Source organism: Bemisia tabaci, chromosome 7 (genome assembly GCF_918797505.1).
Source record: "Bemisia tabaci chromosome 7, PGI_BMITA_v3".
In the NCBI taxonomy this organism is placed as follows: domain Eukaryota; kingdom Metazoa; phylum Arthropoda; class Insecta; order Hemiptera; family Aleyrodidae; genus Bemisia; species Bemisia tabaci.
In genome coordinates this window covers 4,592,841-4,617,490 of record NC_092799.1, presented here as the reverse complement: position 1 = coordinate 4,617,490, position 24,650 = coordinate 4,592,841, and the positions used below count along the sequence as shown (strand labels likewise).

Below are 24,650 nucleotides of genomic sequence, written 5' to 3'. Positions count from 1 at the left end.
ATATTTGTAGGTCCCTTCTTTGGAAAAAAAACCAATGATAAACTCAAAAGCTAGTCTTAATTTTTTATTTAACATATAAAAATATAACAGATGCATACTCAAATCACAAAATGTATTTCACTCCTCCTTTTGAGGAAGTTCATGCTGTTCAAACCAAACTTTTTGATACGTATGGTCCATCAAGTTCATAGCCCATTTTTCGATAATAATTCCTTGTGCCCACGCCTGCAAAAGAAAGAAAAATAAGTCAATGAAGACTCTCACCTGTTTTAAGTAAAACACAAAGCGAACAGAAGGAAAGAGATTACAGAAAGAAAGGTATTTTCTTTAAGGAAAAAAAATTTGCCACAAAGAAACATAGAGTAAAGAAATGACATGTTGTAAATGTTTCCTTCAAAATGTTTCATATAACTCGCCAACCTCTCTCTGTTTATCATAAAGAAATCCTGAAATAGTCTCTTCTTACCTGAAATAACAGCAATCTTCGTTGAGCCATGCTCTTCCCTTGCTATCCTCTCTGCTTCTTCCATCAACAACATTCCAAAACCTTGATGCTGAAATTTGGTTGGGTCTCGTGCTTTGACAGGTACCACACTACCATACACGTGAAGTTCGCGCACTATCGAAACGCTTCCTTTTAGCTCGGGCCTGCCAACATCAATACACATCTGAGTTACAACTGCTAATTAGTAGTACTGATGAATACAAAATTTACCATAAAAGATTTGATAACCTATTTGAGACTGAAGTGTGTAACTAATTGCAGCTGAAAAATGCCATTGACTGCTAGGTTGCACAGTATAAAATACAAAGCAGTGGAAAAAATGCTGTATAATTTATTTTGACTGGAGAGAAATTTACAAAAGTTTTAGATTAATAAAGCTTTCTCTCATTAAATAGGGCTCAAAAAAAATATGAGCTTATTATCCTTCTCCCAGAGAAAAATTACTCTCTATAGTTTTCCTTCTTTTTTTCAAACGAATGAAAATAAAAAGTAAGTGATCTTGTTGAGCAAATCTTTCAGTCATTAGAGCTTGGTTGGAATATTGAATTTTTTGCTGAGCGTAGAACTGAGAAAGAAATATTCCTCAAGATCATAAACCAAAACAATTTTGTGAGACGGTTGACCAGTTCTGGGAGTTTTCTGATTTTCATTCTATTACACAGAGTGAAGAAAAATTAGTTACGGAGCTGCATCATTTATGATTATTTACATTCTAAATTGGAAAAACACAAAGAAGAAATCGCATGGACAGTTTGTTTTCCATTACAGATAATCTGAAAACAATCATGTGATGTTTTTCAGTGCAAGTTTAACTGCCTGTAAAAATGATTGTTTGGAAGTGGAAAAGTACCAAAAAAAAGCATTCTACAGACTATTGTACCTAAATGTGTCTTGAGAACATTTCCTCAAACGAAGTAAACCGACAAGAATATCTTGTTCCGGATCCTCATACGACAAAAATGTTTCCCATCCTCCATTTGCAACATAGTCTCTTCGGATGATTTCAACCTAAAAAAAAAAGAAAGAAAAAAAAACAATGAGAAATACATAATTTATCAAAGCCCACAGGTTTTAAATGGGAAGAGTAGAGCTGGAGGGTAAATTTATACCTCAGCTTTTTTTCTTCTTTTTTTTTCTCTCTTTTTGCAGTAAATATACTTGATTCTTCTAACTAATTGGTTTTCAATAATTAATGCCATACTTCAACAATCCAAAATAGTTTGGCGATAGAATTTGACCAGAATTCTTAGAGAAAGCAGAACTTTTCAGAGAAACCTCGCAAAACAGATAGATGACACATGTAGAATTAAACTAAGAGAAGTTAAAAAAGAAGAGTCAGTAAGTTATAAATAAGAATTTATCTGTTTATAGGATACTGAGTCCAAAAACGAATTCGATAAAAATATAAGTTAACATCAATATTACTAGAGTGAAGAAGGAAAAATCACAATTATTGTTAAAGGCATACCTCATAAGGTTTCACTTTGTGGTGAATTTCTTGAATGCCTACTTCTCGTGTTCGGACGTCTCTGCAAGTGATTCCTAAATCGTTCATTCTTGCCAATGCTAATTCACGTAAATTACCATGTTCAACTCCAGAACTGGAAACCAAGATCAGACCGAGGGTTGACAGTTAAATAAAAATTGCAATTCAATAGTAAACAAAAAATGATATGGAATTGAAAAAAGCAGAGTATTCAAAGAAAAATAAGAAAAATAATTACGTCCTTCTCCACTGAGGTGAAGTTTTCCAATTGTGCTAAAGCACTATCTTGATGCAAGTTTTTATAGTAATGTCGCTTCAAGCAGATGTGTCTTTCGAAAGTTTTTAGCACTTCATAATAGTTTAAGTTATCAACAGTTAATTCTTTGGGCACATGATGTTGATAAATTATTCTGCAAGCTGAGGTTGATTTTTCCACTAGCAAAACACTTCTAAAAATAGGTGAGAGTACCATACCCCTTGACAAAAAAAGTTTAGAATGATATTACAGAACGAGTGTCACAGCAGTAATTTTTGTATGAATTTCTCTCTTTCTTACGAGAAAATTTATTCTTAAAAATCAACGTTTATATTTGAAACAGGCAACACTTGAGAAGCAGACTTACCTTACTAAAGGCATGGGAATATCTCTTTGAACTCTGTACACTCTTGTCCATGGAGGGACCAACGCTAATATTCGTGCTATTAAATCGACAAGAGTATTGGGAGGATAGCTCTTGTACCTCCCCGTTTTCCAGAGTTCATACAAGCCTGTACCTCGAATGACAAGGGTGGGATATATTTTCAAACCGTCAGCACGAAATGCTGGGTTCTCGAAAAATTCCTTGAAGAAAACAAAGAAAATTACACAATTTCAGAGGATAAATCATCGAAGAATTACAAAAATATGGAGACTCAGGCAATCTTGTTGTAATACTGAGACAACAGATTACATGTGGTGAAGGTGATTCAGACTAACATTGCATTTTGCGTTTCATGCACACAAATAGAACAAAATAAAAACACTATTAAAATTCATCCTAATACTTCATTATCAAGGGAAATTCTAGATGCAACTTTCTAAAATTTTATAGATACCTAACTATGAGCAGCACTATCAGGCTAAAAATGATATCATAATATACCTTCAACTGATAATCAGATAAACCTGATACCTTTTACTGATTAGGTATTAAAATCATTTTCAGATTAGTTTATATGGCTTAGAGCCTTTTACAAGTAAACAAAGATTTAAGATAGATAAAGAAGGCCCCTGAACAACAATTAAAAACTTACAATAAATTGCTCAATATCACGTTCTTCACCCATGTTTGGCAGGTCAGGCATCATATGAGCAACCACTTTAAAACCAGCATCTTTGGCAAGATTGAAACTTTCACAGACAGCTTTCACAGTGTGGCCTCTGTTTGTGTCTCTTGCAATGTCTTCAAAGACAGATTGAACTCCAATTTCAAGTCTAGTGCAGCCATACCGCAACATGTCTGAAAGATGCCGCTTCAGGCAGTAATCGGGCCTCGTTTCTATTGTGATTCCAATGCACTTGACTTTGCTCCTCTCAGAGTATCTGCAGAATTAATTAATTAATGATAACAAATCTGATTGTAGCGGTCTTGTGATTATCTAGAGAAAACCACTGGGACAAAAATTACTTGGGTCAAGAATCACTTAGTCAACGAGTGCAATCAAGCATCGTCCAGGTCAACAATTTTATAGTCAACAATGATTTTCCAGTCCGTGACTGTCCCGTCACTGAATATCTATCTTTTATTTTATTTAGTAAAAATTGGTACAAATAAACACACATTTTCCTTATGGTACAAGTCAGTTAAGGTTAAGTTAAGGTTGGTTTAAGTTATGGTTAATAGGTATTTGTGTTGAAGTTAACTGTTTCAGTTCATCCATCTTGTCATAGTTTATCCAGTCATCATTTATCTAGTTGATGATCATGCCAAAGATTATTAGATTGAAAGATTATTTAGTTGAAAATATCTAAATCATAATCCAGTTAATGATTATATAAAATTAAAAATATTGTTCCGAAAGATAATTAAGGCTGTTGGCAGATTTCTGGATACATATATGAACTTTTTTTTAAATATTCAGAGATAAATTTTCTGAGGCTGGAGAAATAAGTTAGTTGAAATTTTTAAAATTCGAAACCAATTTAAAGGCTAAAATAAAAATATCTTCGACAATATCTCCTAAATAGACAAATGGTGAGCAAATCAACGTTGAAAGGCATATATTATGATAATGCGTCTATGCTGCACATGTACTAGCATTTTTTGAGAGCCAAATAAAAGAGAAAGGTTTCTGGAGACAAATGTTTTCATGACTATTTTCCTAAGTTTTTTCCCCTATATTATTCTGAATTTTGACACTTGGCAAAATCACCAACACTCTGTTGAAACAATTTGTGCATCAAATCGTAATCTATTTGAGGTTTCTGGAGAGGAGAAAAATTAAATAATTTGAAGTAATTACTTCACAGCCTCGTCTACGTTGCTGCTGCTGTGACCAGATAGGGCGTCATGAAGGTTTCGAATGAAGTAGTCTCGGTAATCTTCAGGCAAACTCATGAAAGTACCTCCCATCACAATAAATTCGACTTTATCCACACTGTGACCTAGCTGTTGCAGCTGAAAATACAAATGGAGATAAATAATATATAACAAAAAAATTACAAAATGAGAGATGTGTCCTAGATTTATACGTACTTATATATTGCAGGAAAATGGCCAAATCAGGCATGTTATCAAATACCTCGGCAAATAGTTATATTAAGGTATGTAATTTACGAGGTTTTGTATGTTTTTGACCTAGAGTTCTAGAGTTTACAGTGTTTTGAAAGAGAGAATTCATCAAATGTACAAACTTATCCAGTATTTTGCTCTGCAAATGTTCCTGTTTAAATTATTATTTTAAATAAGGACACTTTGAGAAGGCTGTGTTTTATGACATGATGGCAATTTCGAAATAGATGCTTGTTTGAGGATTGGAAATGATCTATTTACCATTATATAATGCACATTTTTGCACAGAATTCTTATCTGCAAGAGCGGAGGATTATTTTATTATAAAATTAGCAAAACAATCAGAATTTCAATATAAGTGAAAATATTTGGCAGTTTGAAAGTTGGTAATTTACCTGTTCAACACGGTGTCTAGTTTGCAAGTATGGATCATAACGTGCACGAATTGCTCTCATGGAAGTCGGTTCATAGCCCGTGTACGACTGGGTAGAGTATTCAAAGTCTGAATCCGGACCTCCAGGACAGTACACACAGATGTTCCCTGTCATATTAATGTGAGGGCAACGATGTGGTTTACACATGACGGCAACGACAGCAATCTGAAAAGCATAAAGTATAACCTCAGAACAAGATTAAGAGTCATACAATCAGCAAATCTATCGTCCTATGGAAAAACGCTGTATGAGCTATTCATTGATGCCAAATTTTGTCCAGGAAAACACGAATTTTCAGACATTTCAGAGGACCTTATATGTGTATTTATCAAATAGCAATGTACGAATGTTTGAACAATGTTTTTTCTTAGCACTGCAGAAATTTTCACAAATCAATATTCTGTCGTGCTAAGGAAAAATGCCTTATGTACATTCCTGAGTTGCCAAATTTTCTCCGATAAAATGTTCGTTTTTAAGGAAAGTTACAAATATTTTTCCTTGAAATTTTCACACTTTTGATCAAATTACAAACAAAATTATCTAAGGAATTGGATCAAAAATATTTACAAATTTGTCTGAAAATTCGTGATATGTAAAAGAAAATTTGGCAACGCCTGAAGGCTCATACAGCATTCTTCCTTAGCATGGCAGTATTATACACCTTTTTTTTTTTTAAAAAAAAAATCAGATGCTGCCAACTTTGTAAATGCAATAACTAACAGAAGTATAAGGCAGAAATCTGTTGATCATTTCTTTGCAGTCAATATTTTACAAAAACTCAGTTGAATTCATCTTCTTCGGTGAGATCCTAAATTTGGTCTATGATACAAACTGCTGCCCAGCTGCTGAAAACTAAAAATCAAGAATTTTTCTGGTAAAAGTTTTGTTTCTAGTTCAAATTTAAATCATCAAGTTTAAAGCCAACTTTTAAGATGAAAATAAAATACACCTTGGTCAAGCGTAGAATGCAAAAAGTTCCAAGGACTGACCAGTTCTTTGGATTTCCGTTGGTTTTTTTTCCAGGAGATAAACCTATACTTTTGAGGCTCCGGTAACAGTCTTTAAAATTTTATTTCTTTCCTTCAGAGATTACTTCTGCGAGAAATTAATTTTTCCTCAGTTTCTAAGATTTTCCTAAGATTTAACATAGATACCTCATCCACAAGTAGCTAAACAAGGCATTTTCTGCACCTTTGGTTAAACAAAGAATGTCAACGCTATTCCCATGATTTTCAACAATTTTGCATTACTTAATAGAGAAGAAGTCTTGTGAGTTGAACTTACCCCACTGGCTGTTCGGATCGGTTTAGCTTTCAATTTTGGGTACAAGATTTTTTTGGACTCCGAAGGCACTGCTGCAATAATATCAACCAATCTTGGTGATGTGTGTAAGCCATACTTTGAAGATATACGGGTCTTCAGCCGGTTCAGATTGATATCCTTACCCTCACGATGGGCCTCTAGTAGTTCTTGGATTATCTCAGAGATGGTGACAACTGTGCGTTGTTGATGACTCAACTTGGCTAGTTCTAAAACAATAATAAATTCAACAACATTCGGTGATGATGATAGAGTGGAAAAAGAACTTTAAAAATGTGACTAGAATAGTGTTACAGGATAGTAGAATAATGCTGGGTCCACACTATTCTGCAGGGGAATCGAAGCCAGAAAAAAATGAAAAATTAGAATTTGAGTTTTAAAATTACTTAACTCTGCTGCATTTTAACGCAAGACTGAGGGAGGGAACCAGTGAGGCTGAGAACAGCCTGCACCCCTGAGTAAAGTGGAGCATCTGAACAAAATAACTGGGCTCAGCTGACAAACAGAGTCAAAAATCCAGTGAGCATCATTACAGCTTTATGTTGACAAAGTAATTAAAATCCGATTCTACTCAGTTATTGAAATTCTGCTTTTTATGTTCTACTTAATTCATAGGACTGATTTCATGCCTAGAACTTGCGCCAGGAAAGTAAGTTAGAGCTCGCGTATTGTATGTTGAGACAAATGTCAAAGTATCATTTATGTCACCATTCACCAGTGGTGCCACCTGATTACATGTATTAACCTGTTGAGTAGTGTGAATTCAGAGCTAAACGGAGATCGACGCGAACTTTAGCAGTTGCAACTTGTGTCCGATAAGTTGACAGTTGATTACTTTCCATTTGCAAGCAACTGTATCGCGCCATTCAATAGCAATCAAGGGTTGACTGTGGGGTGACACTACATCCGTGTGCAGATACTTTGATCGATCTACAGAGCATGACAGTCAGAGGTGAACAACAGCAAACTTATCTAACTCGAGCTCTTTTTACTTCACAGCTATCAAGCGCAGTAAATCTTCACATACATGTATGGCAACAGTGGAGCCCTTGATCAATTCTCGATCATTACAATCATACGATCATATGGTGCCAGTGCAGATTCTTGCAAACAGAGAGTAAGCAACTGCATGCGATGCGAGCTCTGAGAGACAGGCCCTTCAGTGTTGTGCTATCAAGGCTTCCTATTCACGAAGTTTGAAATCAATTATGTCAATTAGTTGTCACAAGAAACGATTATGGTTCTTACTCCTGGCTTTAAAATGAATGATAATATATTTAAGAGCAGTTGTGGACCCAAAGTCAAAATGCGATTGAAGCATGCTTACCTGGTCGATTGACTTTTCCCATGATGCAGGGAACACCTGTGCTGAAGGGTTGAATATCCAAGCGCGTTGCTGATTACACGCCTTTAAAGGTTTAAAAAACGAAAAGGTGTTTGCGGAGAGGTACACAGCATTTCAAGCACAAACCTGGGAATGAAGTGGGAAAAGACACGTGAATTGCGCGAGTTGTGATGAGGAGCAGGAGGTAAACAAACTATCAAAACACGAAGTTTTTGCATGGATGTAACGATGAAACTTTTTCACTAAAGCAGACATAAAAATAGTTTCGGACTTATAATACTCTATTAAGCATTTTATGATTTTTTTTTAATGATTTTGAAAATTTAAATCAAATTAATTTTATAAGTAGATGGTTTAATGTGAATACGACAGATTATGCGAATTTTTACGAATGGAATAAAAATTTAAAAGTTAACATTTTAGGGTCATTTTAGTTTTAAGCTCAACAAACTTGCAATTTTTAAAGGTTATGTTTTCCTCTGCTTCAGACTGAACCTCTTCTTATCAGTTATCACCAAGTTATCACTCATTTTATGCTTGGAAGAGTTTCATCATACTGTATCTTTGAATTAATGATTTTTTCTCACAAATTTTCTGAGTGTTGTGCAACGTACGAATTTTGTTCCGTTCATCGTGCTTTCGGGAAATTTTTTCCAATGGCTACAGTTAACATTACACAGCATTATCCTGGAGCTGCAGATAGAAATAAGGAGCCAATTTTGGGAGTCTTAAAAAAATTCTTGACCCAAGATAGTGAGGGAAATAAGCAGTGTTTGGAAGTATCCTCAGGATGTGGATTCCACGTATCATACTTTTCAAAACATTTCCCCTTCGTGACATTCCAGCCTACAGAATTTGAAACTTATCAACTTCCAATCATCTCATCTTTTATTGCTGATTGCCCAAATGTCCTGCCGCCAAAATATTTGGATGCATCTCAAGATCACTCTACATGGGCCGATGGAACTATCAAACCTGGAAGCCTTGATTATGTTATCAATATCAACATGATGCACATATCTCCGTATCCAGCAACTATTGGTGAGTAGGTTTTGAAGTTAAACTTCATTGGAGTTCATGTTCCCTCAGCTTTCATTCCTATTTAGGAAAAATATATTTTTAACTGTGCATTGTCCATTCATTTATAGTAGAATATATGAATAACTAGCAATTTTGGATGGATACGCCAAGCTGCAATGCTGTGGAAAGTTCAGGAACACCGAAAGGGTTAACTGCGTCAACCGTATTTTTATGGATTGAGAGAGAGAACTTGAACTTGAACTTGAATAACTTGCTCCAAGGACTCTGCTCCTGCTAATGCTAAATCTTGCTATAACAACTGGATGTACCACAGTCTATTAATTTGGCACAGAGACTCTGCAAAACTCCTGGTTATCCTGAAGTAGTTGTCATGTGACATCATATTTCAGGGTTTCTCTTTGGCCCCTCTGAAAGTTCACAGATACATTTTTATGGAAATACCTATTATGTTACAAAATTATTCATTACCTTCCCATTTCTTCTTTGAAATATATATTTCCTAAATTTTCTGTAACTTTAAGTTAAAAAAAAAAAATCCCTTAACAATTACCTTTACTTCATGCCATTTCCTTTTAGACCATTTTCAAATTCTAATTTTGGTTTTCCCTCTGATTTCTTTTTTTAACAGGGTTATTCAAAGGCTGTGGTGCTGTTTTGAAGCCGGGTGGACTTCTCATCACGTACGGTCCTTACGCTGACAATGGTATTTTAACTCCTGAGAGCAACGTTCGTTTCAATGCAATGTTGAAACGTGAAAGTCCAGATTGGGGTATAAGGGACATCTCTCTGCAACTCATTCCCCTCGCATCTACTCATGGATTACAGCTCATTCACAAAGAAGATTTACCAGCAAATAATAAGTGTCTAGTTTGGAAGAAGTCCTAGAAATATGCCATTGCGGAAGAACTGCTTGTGGTATTTTGAAATTTCCATTAATTTTAATTTTTATTCCTAGGCAGCAGAATTTTCTATCAAATGTCAGATACTTTATTTTTGTTGAATTTAATGTAAGAAGCTTGAAAGGAAAAGAAATCATTCTTGCACAGTTTTGAGAATGAAGCATTACTTAATCATTTTTTTCCCTTTTAAAAAAAATTGTATTGTAAATTCAAGAATTTTTAACATTGCTATTTCAGCATTTTGTTCGTTAATCACTAAACATGAAAATATATTGTTGTAGATGAATTATATTTTCAGTATGTAACATTGTGATATTTATCTCCCATTCAGTTAGGTATAGTCTGTATATTTTTTTTTTTTTTTAAAAAAAAAAGTTACTTTTGATGTACAACATTTGTTTGCATTTGTTCTAATAATCAAACGTAGGATAATTTAGTAAAGGAAATTTTTCCCTGATTAGGTTTATCCCACAATATCTCAATAATTTAAATCAATTTTTGAATCAAGCTTTCTGTTGTGAAAAGTTTGACTTTAATTTGTCACTACTACAAAAAAAATATGGGACATGCCCCCCTTCCCCCACCGCTCATTGCAGCAGTTAGCTTCTTTTTAGAGTATCTCATATTTACACTGAACGCGAAAATATATGGTGCAGCCAACCCAAATTGTTTATTGGTAGGATTTAGCTACGTACATAGCATACTGACGTATATTTTTTTGTTTATGCAATTTCCTTTCTCCAGCTTAGTACCTACGTAAGTTATTTCGTCATTGCGCTCAATTGAATCGTAAATGTTATTTCAAACCTCCCTTCATTGGCGCTACTTGTTACAGCGGCACAGGTTGGGTCACTCACAAAACTTGTCTTCACTCCTACATCCTTTTTCGTATTCTCTTTATGCCGTTCATGCGACGTTTCTTATTTATATCTGAGACTTTATAATGCCCTTAAGCTTGATAAAGTATGTGATTAACTACAGTTTTCTTGAGTTTAGCAGCAATATTTATTGTTTAGCCTAAATCAAAATTAAGTTCAATTCAGTGAAGTTTCAAGTGAAAGTTTAGTGGCAGCCTGGTTTAAGTTTTTAACCTAACCTAACCTTGATTCTGCCATGGCCGTGACCATGACATAAACACAAATATTTCGTTCAATTTTTCTTTAGTGACCTCCTCATCTAGACCCAGACGCAGGTTATTTTTTCCGATTTTAGTGTCGCTGGAAGTTTTGAGTGACGCGCTACATTACGATGACATTCTTACGGACGTAGTCTGCTCTGCAATAAGTGCAGCCCCCACCCACAGTATTATCTTATCAGTCCACTTAACTCAACTTTTCGGGCACTCATATCATTGAAGCAGAAGTGTAGGAATCAAATTTGAAATGTTTAAGAAATGACAGTGACTCGTATTTTTAGTGATTTTCAAACATCAGTGATTATTATTTTATGATGCACTAAATCTATGTAGCCATTACGATGACCCTTTTCTCTCCGCTGAATTTCAAGCCTTCAAGTGTCAAACACCTTTATCAGTTGTCCTCTATAGTTCCTGCTCCTTCTTTATTTTCCTATTGTTTAGAAAATGTTTTAAGGACAAACTCTGATTCATTTCTGAGATGCTTTTGTGCGGGGCCGATAGCAGTGTACGACTCGAAAGTGAATGAGAAAGAAATTGAATATAATGAGCAACAGAAAAAAGTGGCGACATCATTACAAAGAGTGTATGAAGAAATTCAAAGTTACTCACCTCCCAAGAAGGGCTTCTTCTCAAAGATTTTCAAGGAGAAAAGCAGAGCTCCGCAAGGGGTCTACTTGTATGGCGCAGTAGGAGGAGGAAAAACTATGTTGATGGATCTATTCTACTCTTGTGTCAAGGTATTAAAGCCTCATTCAATCTTTTCCATCCTACAGTCAGTGCCAAAATTACTAAATTGCTGTTTGGTGCTAGCAAAAATTTGCCCCCTCTGGATATGCTTATTGATTTTGAACTGTTCTTTATATCTAGTTCAACAAAAGCAGTTTGTAGGAGGCAAATTTTCCTGGGGAGTATACTTTTAAAAAATCTAAATAAATTCTGTTAAAAGTAATGAGTTGGCAGTTCTTAACTTCCAACTGTTTGCGCTGCAGCCCACATGGCGGCGGCAGCAACAGTAGTCAATCCTCAATTGCTATTGGACGACAGCTGTGCAGTCGCTTGCGGATGGAAAGTATAAATTGCCAACTTATATAATTGGAACTTTTAATTGATAAAATTTGTCCTAAACAAAGGTCAAATCAAAATTATGCGAGGGGAGAGGAAGCATTGCTCCTCTAGTTTCTCCAAATGATACCGCCAGATAAAGAGCCTTTAAAAGGACTAGGGGAAAAGCAAGGTTTCACAATGATCTCTATTAATAACCGTAATTTGTAACCAATTAATTTCATGTACGTATCATTATTTAATTAATGCTACTGTCTTATTATTTGCATTGTTTCAGATGGAGAAGAAAAAAAGAATACACTTCAACGCTTTCATGGTGGATGTTCACAAACGTATTCATGAAGTCAAGAAAACGGTGGTCAAAGATCCCAGGGAAACCAAGCCAAAACCATTTGATCCAATCCGTCCAGTAGCTCTATCTATTAGTAAAGATGTTTGGTTGATTTGCTTTGATGAATTTCAGGTATACATTCAATTACCTAGTATCTATTATTTTTCTGTGTTATCAATTTAAAAGGGCACCTCTGTGGCAGCCACCAAATTAATTCACCATACCCATTGAGATGTAGATGACACTAAAGATTAATTAGCCTCTGGTACAGAAAATGTGTACTTCAAAATAATGAAACAACTGGACCATGTTAAGCAGAAAGGAACTAAGCCACATCAGCCATTGTCTTTAATTGGGAAATTTATTTTTTTACATGAAAATGGTTGTTCGTATTTTTTTGTGCAAATTTCTGTAAATTTTCTGCATGATACGAATCAAATTCCTTAAAAATTTCAAGAAAATCTGCACCAACGTTCTCTTGTAAAAAATGAAATTGCTCAGTTAAATTTGGCAACAACTGATGTGCCTCAGTTCCTTTGTATTAAACGGGGTTCAATTAGTTCGAGGCTTTCAGTTTAAAAACTTTAATGTTGAGAAGAAGCTGTCTAAGTTTTAATCTATTCCGTTCTTTGCATAGAATCATCTTATTCTAATACAATCATATGTCTTTCTTTGGCAAAAAAATTAACTGAATTACTGGAAACTCATTTTTGAGATACTAGTAAGTTTTCGGCCAAAAACTCAATTTTGATTTTCAGCCGAACTTCACGAAAATCATTCACCTTAAAATTGCGCCCCCCCTCCCCCCCCCCCTAAAGAAAAATAATTTTTTTGATTCAAAATCACAATATTGGTTCATGTTCTTAATCAAACCGAGTGTTCTCTATAGATTTTGCTTGAAATTCGAGTCCTGACATTCAAATTTAACTTTTTTACATTTTATAGGTGACAGACATTGGTGATGCTATGATTCTGAAACGGTTGTTCACAGAGCTGTTTGATAATGGGGTTGTGATGATTGCCACCAGCAATAGACCACCAGACGATTTGTATAAAAATGGTCTTCAACGCTCAAATTTTGTTCCTTTCATCCAAGTACTTAAAGATCATTGTGAAGTGGTCAGTTTAGACTCAGGTGTTGATTACCGTAGACGAACTTTGGCAGGCGCTGGCAAGCATTATTTTGTGTAAGTTAGCTGTATGAAAGTATTTAATTCTCCTGATTTATGCTAATGAAGAGTGTGAGGCCTTTAATTTTGCAACTTCGTAAACTGCCTGTAGAGTCATAACATTCATTTTTAAAAAGTTTTTTTTTTTTTATTTGGTATTTATTCTCCTTCCAAAAGAAATTATAGTAAGTTAAAATGCTGTCTACAGTTCTATCATGGAAGTAATCACCCAGTGCCTTAAGGTCACGGCAGAGACCTATGACACGGAATTGACATATCCATCAATTTACCGGATCTCTGGCAGAAATTTTGGGCACGCGCAAAAGTAGTTCCTCTTGGCCTAGGAACAGTCCCTAAATTTAGAATCCCCAGCATTTTTTGTTCATAAGTTATGAGGAGGAGCCCAGACTCTTGGATAAGCCGCCATTTTGTTAAAAATCGAGATATCGACAATCAGTTTTCGCCAAAAATGTTGTTTTTAAGCCCTTTCGAATGATGGATCACAAGATAGGGGTTCCCATTTGAAAAAAAAAATGTTAGGATCCGCGCTCCTCAGGGGGGCCGCCCCCCCCCAAATTTTGGTTACGCCAAAAAGTAGTTCCCTTTGACCTGAGAACATTCCCCAAATTTCAAATCTCTAGCATATTTTGTTCAAAAGTTATAAGGGGGGGGGGGGGGTCCCGGACTTTTGGATAACCTAGTATAACTGGCTGTTACTTCACTTTCATTATGTTTTCTCTTTTTTACAGCAAAAATCAAGATGACGCAGAGAAAGCAGTAGAAAACATTTTCAAACAGTTAGTAGCCAACGAGAATGATATCATTCGACCAAAAACTTTAACGATATTGGGTCGTGATGTTGTTTTTCAGAAAGTCTGTGGTCAGATTTTAAATTCAACGTTTGCAGAACTCTGTGATAGAGTAAGTAGCATTTTTTTAGATCTGTGCTTTTCTTGCTTAATTTCTTAGGGGGGTGGTTTGCATTAATTTTCGAAAATCTTGAACTGTGTGGGTACTCAAGTTATTCTTGTAATTTGTTGCATTGCATGCTTTGATAAAAACCAAACTGTGTGCCACTATTAGTATGTCGCGTTTCTTTTTTTTTTGCCCTCTTTATGGAGATTATTCTTAATGTTACATTTATACTTTTTTCAGCCGCTGGGGTCAAGCGATTACTGTATGTTAGCTCAAATTTTCCATACTGTGATTATAAATGATGTGCCTCAGCTGACGTTGAAAAACAAATCCTTAGTTAGGAGGTTTATCATGTTAATGGATACGCTCTATGACAATAGGGTAAGTATTATTTTTTTCAAAATGATAGCAGTACTCACGGTTTGCCTAGTCCTGGTGGAGCCTTAAGGTCTGGATGTTTTGCAACTCATCCTATCAAAATTTTTATCAAGACTCTCTGAACTACACTTGCGTCGTAAAGTTTTCTTTTTTTGTCAGAAAGAAAGAAACTAGCCAATTTTAGTGTCTAAGACTGTCTGCAGTTCGGTAACAGTAGCACCGATACCTGGTCAACAGGTTTGTATGCAGGTTGCATTGCAAAACTGCCATACCAAGAAAGAACATTGTATCAGCCTTCAGACGTTGCCGTGCACTGGCTTTGATGAAAATTCATTAAGTCTTTCTCCAGATTTTTCAGAGAAGTTTTTCAGTAATTTGACTAAAACATCGAAAATTTTGATTAAAAATTTGCATAACTTCCTTCAAAATTAACATTTTCTGAAAGGAAATTTGGCAACATTCGAGTGCCCTAAAAGCGTTTTTCCTTAGCACAGCAGAAAAGAATGAGATGCAAGTTCCTGAGAACAGACTGTGTGGTTTGCCAGTCTGCTTTTTTCCTTCAAAATGTAATTGACTTTGTAAAATAAAGTTAATCTTCAATTTTTCTTTCGTTGCGTTTTAACCAGGGAATCTGAAAGTTCCTAGTAGAATTTCCAGCAATTGACACGGAAACAGTAAAGATTTAAAATACCAACCAACATCATCAAACGAAATCTGGCATTTTACTTGTCATCTACTCTTCCTCTATTGTCTGAGGTCCATCTGGGAAAAATATCTTTGTAGTGTTAGATTGCAACATGTTGATTTTGAAAATGAAGGGTTCTGAGTGTCAGAAGATGGGAAACATTTTGATTTGCCAATTTTCGGTTCTCCAAAACATATCTTAAGTTCTCTTTCATTACAGGTGCGTGTTGTGATTACTGCTGATGTACCTTTGGATCAATTGTTCCTAATGAAAAAATCTGATGGTATTGGTGACCATGACCGAGTTCTTATGGATGATCTAAATATTTCATCAGAATCCGTAAGTTACCCCACATGATTCTCCTCAGAAAGTTAACGCAAAAGTTGCCCTCTCTTGACTTTGTTGGCCAATCAATGAAGCATCATATTTCACTTTAAAATTTGAGCTTCGGTAATAGAGGTCAAATTTTCATCTGTGTCTGCCAGACTGTGTTAGGAACCTTACCATCCTTTCAGTTTTAAGTGTGTATTTAGCAGTTTTTAATTCATTTTAAAATTCTCACAAATTTTTTCCATCATCTACCTCTATGAATCTCTGTTTACCATTTTATTTCTTCTCTTTTTTTCTAGGAAAATGCCGTAGCCAGTATTTTTACCGGTGATGAAGAAATGTTTGCTTTTGACCGCACAGTGTCAAGACTGATAGAAATGCAGAGTGAAGAATATTGGAATCAATGGGACAAGCAGCGCTGAGAACTAACATCTCTTGTTAATCATGTAATTTGCCCTCCAAAAAATATTTATGATATTAAGTTCAGGGGCTTCTCTAAATTTCTGTACATTTCTTCAGAGGTCTCTGAATAATGAACACACCCATCGTGATAGCATGAATTATGTTACTTAATTAGAAGTTTAATTATGATTTTATTTAACAATCAGCCCTGTTATTCATTCAAATTTTATTTTATTATATTTGTTGTTACTTATGTGGGTTTTACCTTTATTTTTCTAATTTTGCCCTATACTACTTTGGTGTATAGAAATCTCTTACCAAAAGAAAGACGTCCCGACTCTCCTACCCAATGACGGTAACTACACAAATAAAGAAAGAAAAAAACTAAAACGGTTAACCAGCTGTGTATGGGTTTTTCGAAAGTCTATACGATGCTATTTAGCCAGAAACAAAACTGGAGAAATTTAAAAGAGAAACATAGATTTACAAATCAATTTATTTTTCCTTAAGCATTTTTAAAAATCCCCAGGTTGAAATTAACATCTACAATGAAAAAATACAAAAAAAAAGAAACTTCACAACAATAATACTGTCGAAGCTTAATACAACAAGGAAAATTGAAGGATTAATCCTTCAATTTAAAACTCAATTTTTACATTTCTTGCAGTTTTGAAAAAACATCCTTAAAAACTCGAATGGTGCTAGTTACCAGGTTCAGGACCTGGTTTGATTTCTGGGGAGGGGTTTTGTTAGTAATAATTCTTTTCGAAGCTAGCTTCCTCTTCTTAAAAAGTACATTGATTATACATCACAGCTACCAATGATAGTAGAGACTGATTGGTTAGGGCAGAATTCTACCGTGCTGAAGAAAAACGCAGTGGGAACATTCGAATAATGCCAAATTTCTCCCATTATTTTGGAGAAAAGTTAAGCATATTTTTCTTCGACATTTTCAGATATTCTGAATTAAGTTGCAAACAAAATTTTCTGGGAAATTTGAAGAAAAATATTTACAACTTTCTTAATAAATTCGTATTTTATTAGAGGACATTTGGTAAAGCCTGGAGGTTTATGCAGCGATTTTTCTTAGCATGGCAGCATCGAACCATAGGTAAAATTGTAAGAGATGAAAATCAAGCCTTCAAAGGTTGAGGTCAAACCAAAAATTCCGAACAACAATCATCCCTTTAAAAATTCAAAATGATCGTTGATCAGAGACAAAACCATAGATAATATAGAAAAACTTATCTTACTGCTTAGAACTAAATGTATCACAGGTTTGTACATACATTAAAAATACATTTTTTTTTAAAGGTAACGCACCTTGAGTTGGAGCAAATCCTTATACTTATATTTTAGCATACCTAAAGATGCAGCGAGGAACTATTTGAAAAAAATAGTTAACAAGACTCATTTCCTCAATTTTTAAATCAACAATTACAGATCTGGACATTTTCCTCAAAAAATCTAATGAGCAAAAAATGACCATAAAGAAAAAAAGAGGTGGTTGCATTTTTCGATTTTGTCCATGACGTCGGAGGATACAGACCATTTTCTCCAAAATTTTATGGTTAAGGAGAAAAGCCATGTTTCTAAAAATGTTTAAAATTGTATTTTGTATTGAGTTAAGCCAAAACAATAGATGTAACTGTTCGATTTTCATACTTCGGATTTTTTATTTCATGGGATTATTGACGCCATACTGTACTCATCTATGTCATGGTTTAGACAAATCAGATCGTATTAACTCCATTCTTCCTCTATTGAATAAAAACTCACCAGCATCAAGAGACAAAAAACTGCGCAGTAGGTGAAGAAGTTGGTCCAAGAAAAAGCTTTTTAGGGCCTAAGGACAATTACTTTGGGACACTGTGAGGGCCAAAATTGACATGGAGCTTTGTTGACATGGATGCAATGTTTATGGGAAAGATGGGAATGTTTAAGTTTACGAGTTGGTGTGTTTTCACATTTAAAGATTCAATTACTGTTGTGACAACTAGAGTCCCTTTATACCCAGAGTTAAGACAACTCGATTATCAGCTGACTGGCAGCCGGCCTTGGCTGGCCATGGAGGCCGAAACGAGTGCATCCAAACGAACGATATTGAGGGATAAGGATCAGGAATCCTGCGATGTCTGTCACACAAAAACAACAACATCAATAAATTGATCAATTAAAAAGAAAATGAGATTGGTTTGTGAATAATTTCTTAATCTATTTTCATTTTGGACCGATGGAAATAACAATTTACTCTTGATAAACCACAATTAGGTAATATTTTCATTATTCTTGTTCACATTTGAGGTACCGCCATCTTGGTGCACTCGTTTCGGCCTCCATGAGCGAGAACCAATCAGAATTGGATTTTTTTTTAGGCCACTTTCAGCCCAACCCTGGCCCAACCAAAAGTGAGTTGTCTTAACTCTGGGTATAAAGGGACTCTAGTGACAACGGCAGAGTGAGAGTTTCTAAACTTTATGATTTGGACCAAAAATGATCATTTTGTTCTTTTAACGGAAGTTGAAACCTAAAATACTAGGTACAGAACACTCAAAGAAATGTTGACACAATACCCTATCCTGGAGATGACAGTAAAGTTTCTAATAAGAAAATTGTTTGACAGGCGTTAACAATTTTCCAAATTTTGAATGGACCGAACTTTTTTCTTCAGTTTAGTTCCTATCCTCGCAACCCTCTATGGCATGGATTAATTTTGGATCTTGAATTCCGTGGGATACAAATCTATGTTGTAGCTTTTGTAAGAACATAGAGTTCCAAATTTTTTTCTCAAAATTACGAGGGTCATCCAAAAAGTAAGTTCACCCCTTTCATATCTCCGAAACTAAAAGGGATAAATCAAATCGGTAAAAAAGGACTTCTTGCTTATATCCTCAGCTCTCCATAGGTACCAAGATTTTTAAATTTGGACCACTGGTTGCCGAGATATTCGATTTTTACGTGAACAACTCCCGGCCAGTTCCGTCCACCAAACGACGCGCTGATATGAGATGCACCGCGCGCTGTCGCGTCGCTTTTGTCTTCTGGGACTCTCAAGGAGTACTTCTCGTCCATTATTTGGAGAAAGGGTGTACAATCAATGCACCACGGTATTGTGGAATATTGAATTCGTTGCGATTGGCAATGAGAAACAAGCGACCGGGTCTCTTGTCTCGTGGTCCCCTATTCCTTCACGATAATGCCAGACCTCACACGGCGAAAGAGACCCAAAATTTGTTGGACAAATTTGCGTGGGAGGTGTCACCTCATCCTCCATACTCTCCAGCCCTTGCCCCGAGTGACTATCATATTTTTCCGCAAATCAAGAAGCACCTAGGTGGCCAGCGCTTCGAGAACGATCAGCAGGTGATGGAAGCAGTCAATGGCTGGTTCAAGAGTCAACCAAAAGTGTTCTTTGAGAACGGCATTAAGAAGCTTCAGAAACGCTATGAAAAATGCATCTAAAGGAACGGAAATTACGTCGAAAAATAAGGTAAGATTGTTTTAAAGCCAATCTTAGAATATTTGAGTTGGTTATTCCTACGTAGATGTGTGGGGAACACAGTCAATTCAGGTAGCGTGACGGGAATCGCAGCGCATCGTTTGGTGGACGGAACTGGCCGGGAGTTGTTCACGTAAAAATCAAATATCTCGGCAACCAGTGGTCCAAATTTAAAAATCTTGGTACCTATGGAGAGCTGAGGATATAAGTAGGAAGTCCTTTTTTACCGATTTGATTTATCCATTTTAGTTTCGGAGATATGAAAGGGGTGAACTTACTTTTTGGATGACCCTCGTACAAAATTTCACTGATGAAAAGTTGACAAATCACACTGTAGAAGAAAGACTTAATTCTCATAGAACAAAAATCGCATTGTTACGAATAAGTAACACTATGCCATAGCGAGTCAAAGCGAATGTTTCAACCGATCATTTATCAATTTTTTAAATGTTGAAGGCTCTTTTCTTCTGACTGGTTACATTCTGAGACTTACAACACCTACATGGGACTGCACTTGCAGAGACTTACAGCTCTCCTGAACTAGTAGAGATTTCTTTGTTAAAGTTTGCGCAGAGAGATTTCACTGAGAGTCGCTTGAAGAGCTGCTGCTACTATCTGTAGACATCACTTCCACGTCTTCATTGTCTTTACTGTGATTCCTTGACTCCATAACAGCAATTTGTTGACCAGCAATAGCAGCATGCATTTCCCCGCTAGGCTGCCATGAAAACTGGTTTTGTTGTGATGCCGGAGGCTCTGAAAGAGTGAATTTTGGACTTGATGAAGTAATCCATGCATAAAAGTGGAGCATGACAGTCAACATAAGTTAGTGAAATTGGTAAATTCTCAAGATTGATGGACTCAGGTCAGCTTACTGGCAGGAAAATCTTTTGAATATTGTTATCTTGATTAAAAATTATCAATGGCCCAAAACAGCATTAATAAAAAAAGAAAAAAGAAGAATAAGAATTTGAAATTTGATGGATAAAAGTGAAGAAAGTGCATCTCCAATTCTCCGTACATTGCAATGTTTTAAAACTCCAAGTATGTTTTATTTTTTCACAGAATATAAACATCTGCTTGAAATTTTTCAAAGTTTCGAGCAGATGAAGAAAATATGCATACCCAGGGTTCATTATCTTTCAAAAAATAAACGAGATAAGATGAAATTTTCGATGTCAAAATTGTGAATCGGCTTGTGCAAAAATCATTAAGTCTATTTTTTTATCTTTTGGAACTTTGGTATTCAAGACTTATTGTTAGTCTAAAGAATCAGGCTTTGGGGTTTGGTGGTGGATATACAGGGTTTTTAAGTTAAAGTTTGGACACTATTTAATCTACGATAAAAAGGCTTGCACAGTATTTTAAACTTTTCTCAAAACAGAAAAAATCGAAACTAGCTGGTTTGCAAAAGCTGATTCAATTAGAGACATTTAAGCGGTTTTTTACTAAACCATGAATTGGTATGTATAATTCATAAAAATTACCTGCTTGGTGACCTGATCGATGAATATCTCCCAGGTTTCCTTGTTGAAGCATCTGACTATTGATTGGAAGATCACTCAGGCGTCCTAAGAATCCCATTCGCATTTCTATATCTGTGTGAGTAGAAAAGTAAATAATTCTTTAATTCGTACCTCTAGGTGTGGTTGACTTACATAAATTGTGCATATCTTGTTAGGTAATTGTTTAATTTAATAAGCAATGGTAAGAGGAAGTCATGTAATCAAAGATGTATGATAGTTAAATCTTACAGATTTGCAAAACAAAATTCAATCTTTCAAAACGTCAAATCTCTACAATGAAAAATAACTTTAGCTCTATAAGATTAAATAATCAAAATACACTAAGTCAGTTGTACTGCAGTTAAAGTTCTAATTTCACAGTTTAAACTTATGGATTGGAAAATATAATAGGGTCTTTTCAGTTGATAACTTACGATATTAAAAAATGATAATCAAGCTGTAACCTTTCAAAAAAGAGGGTTTGAATAAAATTGAAACACGGCCACCTCATCTCCTGAACTATGAATCCATGTTAGAGTAAGATCCCTTTTTACCCCCCCCCCTTCCCTTCCCTTTTTATCCCTGTCTGACTGAGGGAAAAAATGCTGAAGGGCTTGAAAATGCTTATTAAAAGGGGAGGGGGGGTTAAAAAATCTGACAACAATGATGAAGTTCTACATTTCTTTAGCAAATTATTCATGTCACACATTTGAGAGTAAAAATTGATGCAATCATAATTCAATGAAAAATGCCTTTCCTGAAATGCTGGTAATCAGAATTGCAGAAGGTTTTGTGTGAAGCAGAAATCACTCAAAACATCTTCGTATTTAACAGGTTGAAAGAACAGTACTTAAGCGAGATTCAAAAATAGAAAAAGAGATGGGACAATACAAATTAATAAACAGTGAGAGAGTAGTACCTGTTGGGTAAGGTCTCCGAGGATCACCAGGTTGCCAGGTCAAGGGAGCACAAACAGCATTGGAAGCACTGATTCGATGAGCATATTTGATAAGTTCTTCAGATGCGACTGGTCGATTACTCGCTCGATGAATGGATTGTAGCTTCTGCTTTGCTTGATACAAAGCTGTTGCCTAGAGATGAAGGTACACATGATTGATTGATACATTATAATTTTATGAACATCATCATTTAGATCCTAAATCTTAAAAAAAAATATGTTTTGCACAAAAATGACAGCACAGATCTCATCAAATGACAAGGAAAATAAAAATTGTCTCACTTGAGTTCCAAAAGACAAATTTGTACTTTGAGTTGTCTAAAGTTAAAACTGTTAGGTCTTTTAGTCTTTTGGAGAAGACGGTTTCACATGCTCATTGAGCTTGCCTTCGGCACGTGACTCCCAAATAATTTCGTTTTTCAAAGAGACAAAAATGGGCTAGATCTTTACACAGCCACATGGAAAGTCAGGATAAATAATGAAGGCTATGCAAATATCATGACATGTAACTTGTACCAATCAGAGGCCTGAGCACTTACAAGGATTTGTTCCGCTTCCTTGAGTAGTCTCTGCAGCTGTTGAATGTAATCATCCTGCTTGTCTACAACTGCCTGCAGCAATTCTGTTCTGTTGTTTATTTGCGCTTGTTCCTCTGCTAATTTTAGAGTTTCTTTCAATTCCTTGTCTTTGGCAACCAGAAGTTCGGTGAGAAGGATATGTTCGGGTCCATTTAATTTCTGCTGTTTCATAGAGTCAGTTTTCTCAATCAGCTCCCTGGAAGATAGGATAATGGGTTAAAAAGTTGGTGACTTTGAGAAAAGATATGAGTATTTGCGGGGCCCCAGAGATAAGTAAAAACTATGCCTTCCTCTGTTTCCTTAAAACAGGGTTCACGCATCGTATGTTCAGTCAAACGTCAAAGTATTGTATTTATGTCGCAACTCATCAGTGTTGCCATCTGACTGTAGGTATGTATTAACTTATTGCGTGGTGCTAATTCAGAGCTAAATAATGAGAGTTTGATATTTGTCTCAACATATAAACGCAAGCTCTATGATATTAATTGATGACTACAACCAATTGTGACAGAATACCACTTATACCTAAAATATTTCTTATTTCCTGGGGTTCATAGAAAAGATACTCCCAGTATATAGTGTTTTGTGGTATACTTATTGTGTTGACTTGTTTTCACAAGATTCAAGCTGTACATTTTGACTAGGTACCCTGAGTCCACTCATGGATCGCTCAATATTATTCTTGATAATTTACTAACAGTAAGTCTTGACCATCAATAATAGCTGCATAGTTTCTCGACTTTCTACAGCATGGGTACTGCTGGAATGACTATCTTCATTAAATTGTTAGTCAACGACAAATTCCCAAAAGTTTGGCGCAACAGCATGAGATCTCAGATGCTCTACAATATTCAGCTGTAGAAACTTCTGACAGACACAACGATTAGAAATTAAGGAGTACCGCATTGAAGTAAGTAATATGTATGAAGGTATGTAATAATTTCATGAAGGTGATTTATTTCATACTCACTTTGCTACTGCCTCGATATCGTCGATGAGTAGAAGAAGCTTATCTCTCGTGCTTAAATTGGAAGCCATCGCATCAAAGGTTTGGAATGTTAAGAGTAGTGAAATTTTCAAACGTACTCTTTGGTGATGAGATATTACAGTTTAAAATCAAAGGAGGGTTTCATTGGCAAAATAATTACTAAATAAAAAGAAATTCAAAGGAATATTGAGGAACCGGAGGAGCTCAAGAAAATTGAAGAAACTCAAAATGTAAACACAGCACAGCGACATGAGCGTGCTCTATCAGATCATGGTCAATGCACTGAGGAGGACTGCCAACCTGCCGCACCTCTACGCCACTAGGAGCGCAAGAGTGCCTCATGCCGTGTTGCCTTATCGCCTCCCGTTTAAGGCGTGTTCCGACCACTAATGATCGGGGAGGAGAGAGAGGGAGAAAGTTGGGGATTGGGAAGGGGGGGATGGTACTTCCTACATTATTTTCTTTATTTACTTCAGCAAGCGTGTATTCTGTTTGTTTTAAATTTTTTATTTTTAAATATTTGACATTTGTACCTACATTCAAAAAGGACCGGGGGCCCCCCGAAAAAGCCACACTATTTTAATAATGGGGAGACAGATCCTGCTGATTAATGGAAATAATTAAAAACGAAATAGACAGATCAATCTTCAAAAAAATTGGAAGGAGACCCTCTTACAATATGCGGAACAAGAAATTAAGGTCCTTTTTCCCGGACCTATTTCCAAAAAGGGCCCAGCGAGCTCAAAAACAGTGACTCTGCAATACGTTAATTGGACTGCATTTTGCAATTTGGAACCATAAATTCTGGCTCATCTGAAAAAACACTTATGTGCATAGGGGAACTAATGGCACATACGTTGTTTTTAAACCGGGCCAGAATTTATAGTTCCAAATTGCAAAATGCAGTCCAA

At 35.7% G+C, this 24,650-nt stretch overlaps 4 protein-coding genes across 4 annotated transcripts; 2 read left to right on the top strand and 2 right to left on the bottom strand.

The window, feature by feature from the left end:
• Positions 1 to 51: 51 nt before the first annotated feature.
• Positions 52 to 8,052, bottom strand: Elp3 (elongator complex protein 3). Its single transcript, XM_019049350.2, has 10 exons — positions 7,844 to 8,052; positions 6,481 to 6,725; positions 5,158 to 5,361; positions 4,494 to 4,648; positions 3,285 to 3,573; positions 2,615 to 2,832; positions 1,974 to 2,106; positions 1,386 to 1,513; positions 467 to 648; positions 52 to 225 (listed from the first exon to the last, which is right to left on the bottom strand). Exons 1-10 carry the CDS (start codon positions 7,863 to 7,865, stop codon positions 149 to 151), a joined length of 1,653 nt encoding a protein of 550 aa, XP_018904895.1. The 5' UTR covers positions 7,866 to 8,052; the 3' UTR covers positions 52 to 148.
• Positions 8,053 to 8,359: 307 nt separating this feature from the next.
• LOC109032708 (methyltransferase-like 26) lies at positions 8,360 to 9,951 on the top strand. Its single transcript, XM_019044974.2, has 2 exons — positions 8,360 to 8,902; positions 9,531 to 9,951. The coding sequence occupies exons 1-2, from the start codon at positions 8,395 to 8,397 to the stop codon at positions 9,785 to 9,787; spliced, it is 765 nt and encodes a 254-aa protein (XP_018900519.2). The 5' UTR covers positions 8,360 to 8,394; the 3' UTR covers positions 9,788 to 9,951.
• A 318-nt stretch (positions 9,952 to 10,269) lies between these two features.
• On the top strand, positions 10,270 to 16,464 carry LOC109031532 (putative ATPase N2B). Its single transcript, XM_019043095.2, has 7 exons — positions 10,270 to 11,676; positions 12,279 to 12,464; positions 13,278 to 13,519; positions 14,251 to 14,422; positions 14,657 to 14,797; positions 15,699 to 15,818; positions 16,109 to 16,464. Exons 1-7 carry the CDS (start codon positions 11,278 to 11,280, stop codon positions 16,229 to 16,231), a joined length of 1,383 nt encoding a protein of 460 aa, XP_018898640.2. The 5' UTR covers positions 10,270 to 11,277; the 3' UTR covers positions 16,232 to 16,464.
• A 225-nt stretch (positions 16,465 to 16,689) lies between these two features.
• Positions 16,690 to 24,008, bottom strand: MED4 (mediator complex subunit 4). The gene is made up of 5 exons (XM_019043179.2): positions 23,722 to 24,008; positions 22,713 to 22,947; positions 22,135 to 22,306; positions 21,198 to 21,308; positions 16,690 to 20,466 (listed from the first exon to the last, which is right to left on the bottom strand). The coding sequence occupies exons 1-5, from the start codon at positions 23,787 to 23,789 to the stop codon at positions 20,291 to 20,293; spliced, it is 762 nt and encodes a 253-aa protein (XP_018898724.1). The 5' UTR covers positions 23,790 to 24,008; the 3' UTR covers positions 16,690 to 20,290.
• Positions 24,009 to 24,650: the final 642 nt, after the last annotated feature.